Source organism: Azolla caroliniana, unplaced genomic scaffold, assembly GCF_043228905.1.
Source record: "Azolla caroliniana isolate FFs.n. ecotype wild unplaced genomic scaffold, voAzoCaro1.0.p SCAF_13, whole genome shotgun sequence".
Lineage (NCBI taxonomy): Eukaryota > Viridiplantae > Streptophyta > Polypodiopsida > Salviniales > Salviniaceae > Azolla > Azolla caroliniana.
The window spans coordinates 16,394,186-16,406,379 of NW_028230448.1; the positions used below are offsets into that span (position 1 = coordinate 16,394,186).

Below are 12,194 nucleotides of genomic sequence, written 5' to 3' on the forward strand. Positions count from 1 at the left end.
ACACACGTTGACCAAAAGGATCGAGGCGCACGGAATCGAATAGGACAAGGAGCGCGAGCTAGGCGTGAAGCTAGAAGAAACTGGAGTGGTGATTCGGAAGAACCAGAAGAGCCTCAAGTTAAGCTTGAGGGGGACTGTTGAGATACAAGCTCAACATTGGCCGGATCGGTGCGTAAACCGGTACTCAAACCGGTGCGTAACGAGAAGTCGTAGCGGTGCGTAAACCGCGAGGCCGTTGGAAAGATATTCCGCGTAGGAATATATTTTGGAAGTTAGTGTAGAGCTCAGTTATGAGCATTGAGGTACGTGTCAGTACTTCTGTCAGTCTGTATGGACTTGTATAAAAGTACTCACTAAGCACATCCTATGTACAGACTGAGTATTATTTTTTGAAATAGAGTTGTGTGTATTGACGCTCTCTCTCTCTCTCTCTCCCACGTACAGTGTGTGTCCAAGCTCTCCATTAAACCTGTGTTTTCCTACGTTCTGTTTTCTATTGCTTCCGCACGTTCTTTTCACAGTTTTTCAAAAAACAACCACATTTAGAATATTCTTTTCAAGTGCAATCTATTTTCAGCTGATTCATGAGAAACTTGTAAAGAGCCATAACATGAAGGAGGCTTGGATTTAGAAATAATGGTACAATATTTAAGGCACGTTGCTTATGAACATTCTAGAACCATAAAATGCTCTCCATATTGCTTATGCACATTCTAGAACCATCAATGTTGGATGAGCTCTTGTTAAGAAAAGTTATGGTTATTCAATGATTTTTCAAATGCAACCTATTTTCAAATGAGGCATTTTCAAGTGCAGTCTATATTCAATTGGTTTATAGCACAAAAGAGGCATTGTCAAGTGCAATCTATATTCAATTGATTTATAGCACGCACCAAGCTTGGATTTATAAATAAAACTATATTCATTTTTTAAAGCATTGTGATTGAAAGTCCAAGGCATGGTAAAAAAGTTGAAATTCTATTACTTGTAGCAAAAATGTTGTCCATTTTCGAAGTTTTGTTGGAAGTTTACGGGTAATAGTAGCTTGCACAAGAGAAAGTTTCAAATGAGACCCCTTAGCATCATCAACTTATGTATTCTTGACATAATGGGGGATTTTAACACAAAATTTCTCCATCTTGTAAACCCTTTTAGCACAAACAACCAATTACACAAAAAATTTACCCTAAATAGATGTTAGGGTTCACAAAACTATCACCATGATTACAGTGGTTTTTACAAAATGACCATTCCAATTAAAGAAGACCAAAAGATGGGGAAGGGTCAAGCTTTCCATGAAGATCCAAATTTACCGGTGGCTTTGCAGCCTTGACTACCTTCAAAAGCTATTGCTCTTCCTTGTTGAAGTAATGTCCTCATGGCACTTAATTCTCTCTTCTACAATTGGCGGGCACAGGTGGTCAAATGAACAAAACCCTTTCCTTCGAAGCCGCCACTATGTTATGGCTCTTAGTGGTGAAGAAGAAGACCCAAATGTGCTTTGAAGAAGAACTAAGAAAACCTAAAATTTACAGAATACTAAGAAGAAGAAGAAAAACCTTTCAAAACCCTAATGTGCACTCTCATAACCCAAAATGAGCTACCTGAAATAAGTCATCATCTCTTCTTTTTTATAAAGGAGGTGCTTATTTTTTACATTAAATGCTTATATTCCCTTTTAGCATCGAAAATGAAAAAAGGGAATAACTCTTTTATCTGGATGGGCAAAGATTCAAACTCTACAACCATTTCTACAAAGTCAATGGCTCTAACCATTTTTGTATATACATTCACACCTTTTGATTGTCCCCCCTTTGCCATTTTCCCTATTGTTTAGCGTCAAACATGCTAAATGGTTGTAATGGCTGTTTCTACAACCATTTGTACAAAGTCAATGGCACTAACCACTAGGCCATTTACATTTTGTTATTATATTTGTATTTTAGTATATACATATTCACACTTTGTGGTTATCCCCTTTGCAATTTTCCCTAATGTTTAGCTTCGAAGATGCTAAATGGTTGTAATGACCATTTTTACATACAATCAATATAATTGTATGCTTTACCCGAGAGAGAGAGAGAGAGAGAGAGAGAATAGTAAATATACAGTTTTTAGTGCCCATAGAGATGTGAGGCTAAAATTGACTCGAGTGACTTCAGTACAAAAGTTTTCTTAATGCATCTCCTTCTTAAGAAAGTTATACATACATTGAAGCACAAAGCCTTAATGTTCTTTGTTTAATCCATTATTTCAGTTGGGGGTAAAAGAGGTGGGAGATGTAGTTAAGGATCAATCTCAAAGAATTTTGGAGTTTTTTGACGTACAAAATTATTGCACATCTTGCTCAATTATGGGTTTATAGTGCAACAACTACAAGACATAACATTGATGCATGGTCCTTTACTGCACCAAACTAAAGAGCTACTTTTGAGTTGATTGGTGTTTGCAAGATCAGATGTCATTTTTATGAGTGACTACTAATCTCCTCTATCATTTCTCCATTACATCTCTTTGATGACTATCAACTTAAGAAACAAGAATCTAAGGTGCATAACTCTAATTATAGATAGTGACAAATCTTAAAACATAGTTAGCATTCCAAATTGTCACTTGTAACAAAAGACTTCATTTGGAGAGTTGTTATTGTTATTTTCTCCATCAACATTGACTAAGAACAAGTGATTAGTTCTTTTGTACCATTCAATTAGACGATGGTACTCATTGTTTTATATAATCTATCATTACTCATCAAATTTGGAGTTACTTTTCTTAAATTTTGTCAAAGTTTTACCAAGTTATGTGATGCCTAGACATTGGGTAGTAACACAATTCACACAAGTTGATCCAAAAGTAGAGGTAGTTTTATCAAGTTGTTATTTTGATGCAAAGACATTGGGTAGTAGCACAATTCATAAAGGTTAATCCAAAATCAAAGATGGAGATTGGTTTCCTATTTTTGAGAAATTGGGCATTGCACCATAATCGAGATATGCACAATGCTCTTTTATTTGATGATAGGCATAACTCAAAGCATATCTAAGAAAGTTGAAGAGATTACTAATTTGGCCATTTTCTTTATTGAAACAAGAAAAAAATCTTCCCTCAATGGAATGCTCATCTTGCCTAGTGACAATTCAACATGTCTCACCACTCATATAGTGGTGAAGACACTCAATTGTGGTATAGTGTTTTTCACACATTTAAAAATATAATTGTGTTTGCAACCCAAAAAAACTAGAGAGATGTTTCCACCAACAAAAAGATAAGAAAATTTTAAAACTCTAAGAAGGCCAAAAATCATTATCAATGAACCCAAAAGGAACTTTAGAAGATAGTTTTCTTTTCAACTCGGTGCGCACAGTTATATGCCTAAGAAGTGTGGCTTGGTGTGTGCAACTTAAAAAATTGTGCAAGGCAAGTGCATGCATCAATTGATGGTGAGGACAAATAGTTCGATGGCAATGAATGCTTTGCATCATGGAGAGAGATGACTCGGAAAGAAAATAGCGAGTGACCTATGAGATGACAAATATCATTACGTTCGGTGTTGGCACATCACAATTACAGTATGGATCATATACATACAAGAGATTTCTCATTTCACTAGATCCAAGGAAACAATGCATATTCTGCATAGAAGAGATTCCAAATGAACCTATAATATGTTGCAATACCTTCCTGCAAATGAGAAACGCATATATCAGCTTTAGCAACACAATGTTTGTCCAAACATGGATTTTAGGCTAATATGCTTACTTTTGTATATTTTGATGCATCCAATAACCAAGTCTGCAAACAGCAAGAATTCATCAACCAATGCACAAATAATAAATTTGAATTGTTTTGATCTCAGCCAGTAGTAATAGAACATTGTTAAGCAAACCTGGTAAATGAGAGCTGAGGCTAAAACTGCATGACTAATGACCATAATTCCTATTCTAAAAACCTGCACATGATCATACAACATGCTGCTCAAAGATCTTCTGGAAATGATCGAATTCAAATAGTTACTTAGCAGATTTATTTGAGAAATATAAAATAATGACTAATAAGATGTTTCATTGGTTTAAATTTCCTTACAATTTTAATACATTTTCATGCTTACCTCTTTAGCCTATTTGAGAAAAATGGCACAATAAAATAAAAGGTACATTTATTTAGGATTAGGACTTTCATACATTTGTGACATCTCATTGATTACAATGCCTAATGAATATTACAACTTCCCACCTTCAATATATGCTAAAGGTTTTAGAACTTTTCATGTCTATTTCTGTACTGAGAAGTTGTATCTGTGTGAGTGTCCATGGGCAGCAATTTAATATATTTTGAGTATGACACCATTATCTATACCAAGGGCATGGCTCCTCAGTTCCAACAATCTGTCTCTTTTCTAGGTTGGACTATATCAAGAGACATTAACAATATGTCTATTTCTATACTAGTCTAGATTCTTAAACCAATCCAGTAAAGTGAACTAAAGTTTCATCACAGAAAGGGCAAAAAATGACATGAAACTGGAATCAACATACTCAATTTCATTATATGTTGGGTTCAAATTGCATTAATTACAATGGAATAATAAGACAAGTTAATGATGGTTCAAATTGTGATGTGACAGTTAAACTTCAGAGTACCACTCTAATACAGAGGCTCAATGGTCTGAAAACGTTTGTACTCAAATTGTTCTATTTATCAGGGTCAATTCTTTTGAAATTATCATCGTCGGTGGCTAACCATTGAGGATAATGCTTTCAAATTCTTGATCTATAACTGGAAAAAACCTGAAGAAAGCAGTTGGTCCTAAAACCTCCCTAACAAAGAAGAATGTACACTCATGGCACATGTGTGTTGTGTTTAGCCTCATAAACAGAATGAAAGCTATAACCAATAAATGAGGAAAGACGAACTCTTATTTTGGCTATTGGCAACACACTAGCATCCAGATTTGTAACCAATCAAAGTTATGTCTAAGATAGGGTATTAGTTGTTCTCAAATAGATGTCTAAAGTTACTAGCATGTGGATGGTTGTTATCACGTAGTACCTTATCCAAGCACCCATATTCTCTATAAGATTTTGTGATGCATAAATATAACTATAGAAAGAAACTTGCACTGAACGCACAATCTAAATAAGACAAATTAAGGATAATCTTCAATCATTCAACTACATGGTTTAGTTCTGTACAAGATTTCAGTAAACTGCAATGTTATATATAAAAGAAATGAATACCTGTGGAAAGAGATAGGCAGCTACCATGGCACCAAAATAATTTACCAATAGCAATCCAGAGCCAAGAAAAGCAATATTCTGTACGCCAAGTTTTGTTGCAAATGTGGAAATCTTAAATCTGCATTAAACCCTATCAATTATAATCATAATACAATAATTTGCATATGGTCTAAACCATAATCTTTTAAAACGGATTCACAGTAACATATCCTTTCTCTAAGAAAAGAGGAAATATTCCAGCATCCAAAGTCTTAAATGTGGACATTAAGACTTGAGCAGCCCAGTAAGAACCAGCAGATAAATCCCATAAATTCCTGTGAGTGTGGGTTATGTCAATCCAGAGTACCGCAGTGTCTAGAGGAAGCCTAACCAAAGAATTTGAGAGTGACTTATCTTGCATATGCACCAAAACGTTATTCAAACAATGGTACAGTATAACTCATGTCTATCCATTGTCCCTAGAAATGGGCTTACAACATGTGCTAACGTGTTCGATTTGCCTCTAGAATATCCTATTGTTTCTCATGGAGAATGTCTGTAGATGGATGAGACCCCTGTTTCACTGATGGGTTTGAATCTCACTAAGGAAACAATCCAATCAGTGGATGGGAATTTGTGGATATGGAACTTATATAATTAATTGATCAATTAATATGGCTGGGAGTAAAATCTGTGTAATATCATTGTGAATAATAAATATACATTGTCACACAACCTAAAAATCTCTGAAACTAACTTGTAGATGGTATATTTCAAGTTTTGACTAGGGATAGTACATATGAAATATATAGTAAACAAATATGGGGTAACAGATTGTGAACATACTTGTAATTTCACCAAGTATAAAGCACTGAAAGGATATTGTTATTAACAATGCTATCAGTCATACAGCAGGTTTGTGATCAGGGATGAATGGCATAGTAACTCAACTTGCATATAGTATATACATCATTCACACTCTTGCAGCAGACCATACATCCCTATTTAGAATGTTTTCCCAACTGCCAATAACAGAAACCATCTAGGAATTTCAGTGATGTATTAATACAATGTAGAAATTTCAGTGATATATTGGCACATATTTTACTCAATACTTAACTATGTAGAAAAAAAAGTAAGCATCCAAGGGTCTATAACATTAAGAAAATACTCACTTGCGATCTCCCTCTACATCTGGAAGATCCTTAGTAATGGCAATGACCGTTGCAAATAATGTCACAAAGAATGTGATAAACATGATAGGAGGACTGCAAATAGATTCTTGAATTATAACCTGCTCTCAATTATAACATTTTGGTTTAAAAGAAACAAAATCGCATACCTCCACGCAAATTTGAGCCCAAGAGAACTCCTCGTAGCGTAGTATACCCCAAAATTTAGTAAGAACCCTCGGACCTGAATTCAAGCAATTATATTTCATAAAAGAGTTTTTTAAAGAGATTCTAGAACTAAGTGTCTAGTGGATACAAGATGTTCCTTCTTTTAATACGAGTGACTGATGCAATTAAGTGTTTATCATTCAGAATTCAAACTGACCTATGCAATTTTCAATGTTATAGTCTACAGATCATCCTAAAGAAAGAAAGTTAATTTTATAATCGAAATGATGAAATTTTTGCCAGGAATCAGAACATGGCTTCTAGATTAAGCCTTCAGGTGGGAGATGCAAATTGTGGACTTGAGAAATTTGAAGAGTGCTTAAGCTGAATAGAATCTTATTGGAATCATAGGAAGATCTAATCCATTTGAACATAGTACCAGAAATTCATCATACCATCTTAAAAAAACTAAATCAATAGATTCTATCAATGAGTAGAAGTAAATTTACATTAAGAAACATACAAAGTTAGGATGCCTAGAAGAATACAACCAAACCAACATTCAAACAGCATACATAGTCCCAAACATAGTTTCCAATACAATTCCTTATCAAATCATTTCCAGTTTATGCATATACATTTAGAGCTTATCTATTTTGAGACAAGCATATACAATGTTAACGTTGTATCTAGATTACCAAAACAGTAAATAAGAGTATAGAAGTCCTTACTGTTGCAATGATTAGGAATGCTGGTACTGCAAATCTCTTCAATCTCAATGGTGGAACAGAATAGATTGCACCAAGGAAAAGCCCAAGAGTATATAATCCACTAATAAGAGGTCCAAAATTTGTCGCTACAATGGAAATTCCAACTATTGCGAAGATTATTACCAATGTCCATGCCGTAGGAACCGAAAGGTCTCCGGAAGCTACAGGCAAGAAAGGCTTGTTGACCCTACATCCACCACAACAATCTCTCTGTCCCTCCCTCTCTAGTAACCTATATATCCATCTATCTTTTTTTCATATTAGGGCTGTACACTAGGAGTACACCTGGGGTTCAAATCTCATACCTGCACCACTTTACTAGATGCCACAGCAGAACATAAGGGTTAATGCATGACCTTCTACTCTACCCAAAAAACCTTACTAACTGAGCTATATCCATTTAAGAACAGCTCTGTTTCTCTCTCTCTTGGAGATACATAAGCACACTTTCGGGAGCAGTGATTGAGGACATGAAGGAGTTCTGCAAAGAAAACTTTAACGCTTCTACACAGGCACAACTTGAGATTCCCTCACGCGCATTAGTCAGTGAGAACAAATCTGCCCTTAAGCACAATGTAAAGTACTTTAGGCGTACTCCAACTGGATCCATGGATCCTCACACCAGAGACACGGCTTACTTTGGAGAATTCAGAGCATCATCAAGCTTTATTGTGCATGATCTTCTGTTTTGCTTACAGAGGCTGATACTTGATGCCATCAGAGAAAGACTCATGAGATAGTTCACAGTGTGACTTACAGCTCTCTCCCAGGGATATGTAACTTTAAGTCTTTATCATGCAATTTGCACCTGAATCTTGGTCTCCAGCACAAGGCTTTGTACTACTTTCCTTTTCTTTAGCCTTTCATCTTATATGGTATCATATCTGATCATGGTTGTAACCATAGATTGACATATTCGCATTCGTGGGGTTTCCCATTCGAATGCAAACGAATACGAATACAAATGGGTAGTCAAGTATTCGTTTTACCCCCCCCAAAAGAAAAGTTTTTTTTTAAATTTCCTAAGATAAAAAAAAGGAACTTAACAATAAATAGGGATAATAAAAGAGGGACTTGACACTACTAAATTTTTATAATAAATGTATAGTCGTTTTATTTTTAATAAATAAATAAAATAAAATAAAGGCTCAATAATTTCTCACTTTTTATTTCCTCAAAATTTATGGATATTTTTATCTTGACATTAAAAATGGTACTTCAAACTAATCATATTTTCAAAGTTCAATCTAATCATATTTGTATAATAAATTTAAAAATATTCGTTTTTAAAAAATTAATTAATTAAAATAAGTTTCATAAACTCTCTTGACACTATAATCTATGAATGAATAATTGTTTTTTTTTGGTGAAATACATTTATTTAAATAAGTAAATAAATTTTTATATTTATTTTACAAAACGAATGGTTTTTTAATATTCTTGGGGCCATTTTGTATTCTCGAATATTAAGAATATTGCGCATGGAGAATATCGCGAATATCACGCATGTGTCAATCCATGGTTGTAACTTTGGTCACAAGGGTATTTTGCAGACATTAGTATGAAATTTCATTTTCTTTTCTTCTTTCTAGTTGAAAGAAGACTTTCTATACATACGTCATATTCAAAGTCATATAACGTAATATTCGTGTTCGTGCAAGCATTCAAACGTTTGAAAACGAACACTTTTGAAAAGGGAAAAATGTGTGCTCCTTTTGTTTTTCATTTTTTTTCATTTATTATCATTACAAATTCAGCTCACCCTAGTGGTAAGGAGTCATGCTATTGCTGTCTATGTCTTGGGTTCAATTCCCAATTTTTTCATCTCTCTCTCTCTCTCTCTCTCTCTCTCTCTCTCTCTCTCTCTCTCTAGTACCATGTCATAGCAAAATTTTATGTTGGTGTGTTATCATAGTTTTTTTCTTCTTTTTTTATTTTCCTATTATTAGAACTAAGTACAACCTAGTGGTAAGTTGTTGTGCTACTATTACTTGTGTCTTGGGTTCAATTCCCAACTTTCTCATATCCTCTTGTTAATGTCATGGCAATTTTTTATGTTAGTGTCATGTTCCTTTTTTTTCTTTTTCTTTCTTTCTTTGTTATTAGAAATTAGCTCACCCTAGTGGTAAGTTGTTATGCTACTACTACCTATGTCTTGGGTTCGATTCCCAATTTTCTCATCTCTCTCTTGTTAGTGTCATGTCATAGCAAAATTTTATGTTAGTGTTATGTTCTTTTTTTTCTTTGTTATTAGAAATTAGGTCACCCTAATGGTAAGTTGTTATGCTACTACTGCCTATGTCATGTTTTCTTCATATTCTCGAATATACATTTTATGAGTTTTTGATCGTTTCTTTTTTTTCTTTCTTTGTTATTAGAAATTAGCTCATCCTAGTGGTAAGTTATTATACTACTACTGCCTATGTCATGTTTTCTTCATATTCTCGAATATACATTTTATGAGTTTTTGAATGTTTGATTATAATTTGTAATGACATATTTTGATTCAATCTCTATAGTTCATACTCATTTTTTTGTAAAGTTCTAAAGTGAGGATAATAGAGATGTCTTGATTCTTAAGAAGCATACCAAAAGTATGCATGTGATACAATGCAAATATTGCAACCATACTTATGTTGGTGGTTCACAATGGATTAGAGTCCACTTATTGGGATTGAGAGTGAATCAATATATAATATAGACCATAGTCACTCCAATCCAACTTGTCAATCCAATCCAACTTTGAGATGATTTACCATACACATTTGATTGAATCATTCTCGAATGCGAATGCACATATGATATGTATGGTTCATTCTATGTTCAGAGCATAGATTGACACATGCGTGATATTCGTCATATTCTCTATGCGTGATACTCTCAATATTCAAGAACACAAAATGGCCCTAAGAATATTTAAAAACCATTCGTTTTGTAAAATAAATATACAAAAAATTAATTATATATGTATAGTTGAGATAGTTTCTATATATGTATATGGATAAAAACAGAACTGACCTTATAGATGCCAACTAGCAGCTGAAAATAACCTTATTCTAAAACCTTACAAAATGAAAATCACAAAAATATTCTAAAGAAATCAGATCACATACTTGTCAATTCCGATATCATATATTTGATTTATGCCAACAATATATCCATTCCCACATAAAAGTGCCAGCAAACCACAAAGTGCCTTTGGTAAGAGCCCCCAATCAATAAGATGTGAGTTGTCTATCAAAGCTCTTACAACCACCGCTCTGAAAAATCACAGAATTAATTCCAAATGTCATAATGTTCTGCATGTTATCATAAACAAAGTTCTCCACTCACGTTGTTCCAATAATTGTGCCCCTGATTGTATGAGGACGAAGAAACCTCCAGAAAGCATCTTCAAACTCAGAAATTCGTTGTAGGAGGGGAATTTCGGTATCTACATTGGCTGCATCTCCCTATTCCAAGCAGAAAACAATTTCTGTTTTTTGGGCACAAATAAATGGTCATAAAATACCAACATTAACATTAATTAAGAAGAAACTATATAAGTTTTTATCCAAGTTTCTTCCTTTTACAGTCATTTCGAATCTCGGAGGTTCAAAACTCAACCATCATTTTCGTGAATGAAAGCAGATTGTTCCCTAATGCTGCATTATATTGTGTGTGTCTGTGTGCATATTTGATCGATGAAGTGTGTGTGTGTGTGTGTGTGTGTGTGTGTGTGTGTGTGTGTGTGTGTGTGTGTGTGTGTGTGTGTGTATTTGCTCAATGAAATGGTGTGGTTATCTTTTACAGCAACGTTAAGTATTTCTATCAGATTGTGTTTTGCTTTATAAACATTTCAAACCAGAATGTTCAAAAATTTAACTGATACTTTAGCGAATGTGGCCATCATCTCTTAAACATACAGATAATGTATAAACATACACACATCTATGCAAATATAAAGTACATACATACACACAAATATCCAAATCCATATGAGCGCTCTTGTTTCTAGGGAGTATCCCGTGCTACAGCTATGATATAGAAAATATCCATATACAAACAAACAAATACATATGTATACATCCACAACCAGACACACACACACACACACACACACATATATATATATATACGCACGCACAGATAGATACAAAAATGCTGAATTTGAATGTAATGGAGACCTTGTACCTTTTGCACAGCATCCGAGTTATAATACCCACTCTGTCCACCCGAAACGGAGCATGGAACCCCGACATTCTTCTCGCGCCTGGAGAGACTGATAATTCTCCCTGTGCCACAAAGTCTCCTGAAGGCAGCTCCTTGACGTCTTGCAGTCATCCTGCCAATGCTGCTGCTGCTGCTGCTGCTGCATCGGAAGCGGGGGAGGTGCGTTGCAGAGAAGAGGAGGGGAGGATCACAATGAACAGTGTTGGAGGGGGAAGAAATGGTCCTGAGAAGGGCAGGGTCGGGGGAAGGAAGGCAGGAGCAGGAGGAGGAGGAGAGCAAGTGACAGGAAGAATCCATGTCTGAGGAGGGCTGGATAAGCTTCAGATACTCCTCCCGATTGAAGGAAGAACCTACTCTGTATATGTATACTCTGTATATATGTGTATATGTATACTCTGTATATATATGATGTGTATGTATGTGTATGTGTATGTGTATGTGTATGTGTATGTGTATGTGTATGTGTATGTGTATGTGTATATGCATAATGTATGTATTGTATACATATGTATATGTATGTGTATATGCATAATGTATGTATGTATCAGTATATGTATATGTACATGCATAATGTATGTATCGTATATGTATATGTATATGTATATGCATAATGTATGTATTGTATATATATGTATATGTATATGTAAGGACAACTA

At 34.6% G+C, this 12,194-nt stretch overlaps 1 protein-coding gene across 1 annotated transcript; it reads right to left on the minus strand.

Moving 5' to 3' along the window:
• Positions 1–3,266: 3,266 nt before the first annotated feature.
• Positions 3,267–11,850, minus strand: LOC147856369 (homogentisate solanesyltransferase, chloroplastic-like). The gene is made up of 10 exons (XM_087329503.1): positions 11,500–11,850; positions 10,660–10,778; positions 10,440–10,586; positions 7,288–7,513; positions 6,559–6,632; positions 6,392–6,484; positions 5,238–5,355; positions 3,887–3,949; positions 3,760–3,792; positions 3,267–3,681 (listed from the first exon to the last, which is right to left on the minus strand). The coding sequence occupies exons 1-10, from the start codon at positions 11,833–11,835 to the stop codon at positions 3,607–3,609; spliced, it is 1,284 nt and encodes a 427-aa protein (XP_087185629.1). The 5' UTR covers positions 11,836–11,850; the 3' UTR covers positions 3,267–3,606.
• Between the last annotated feature and the right edge of the window lie 344 nt (positions 11,851–12,194).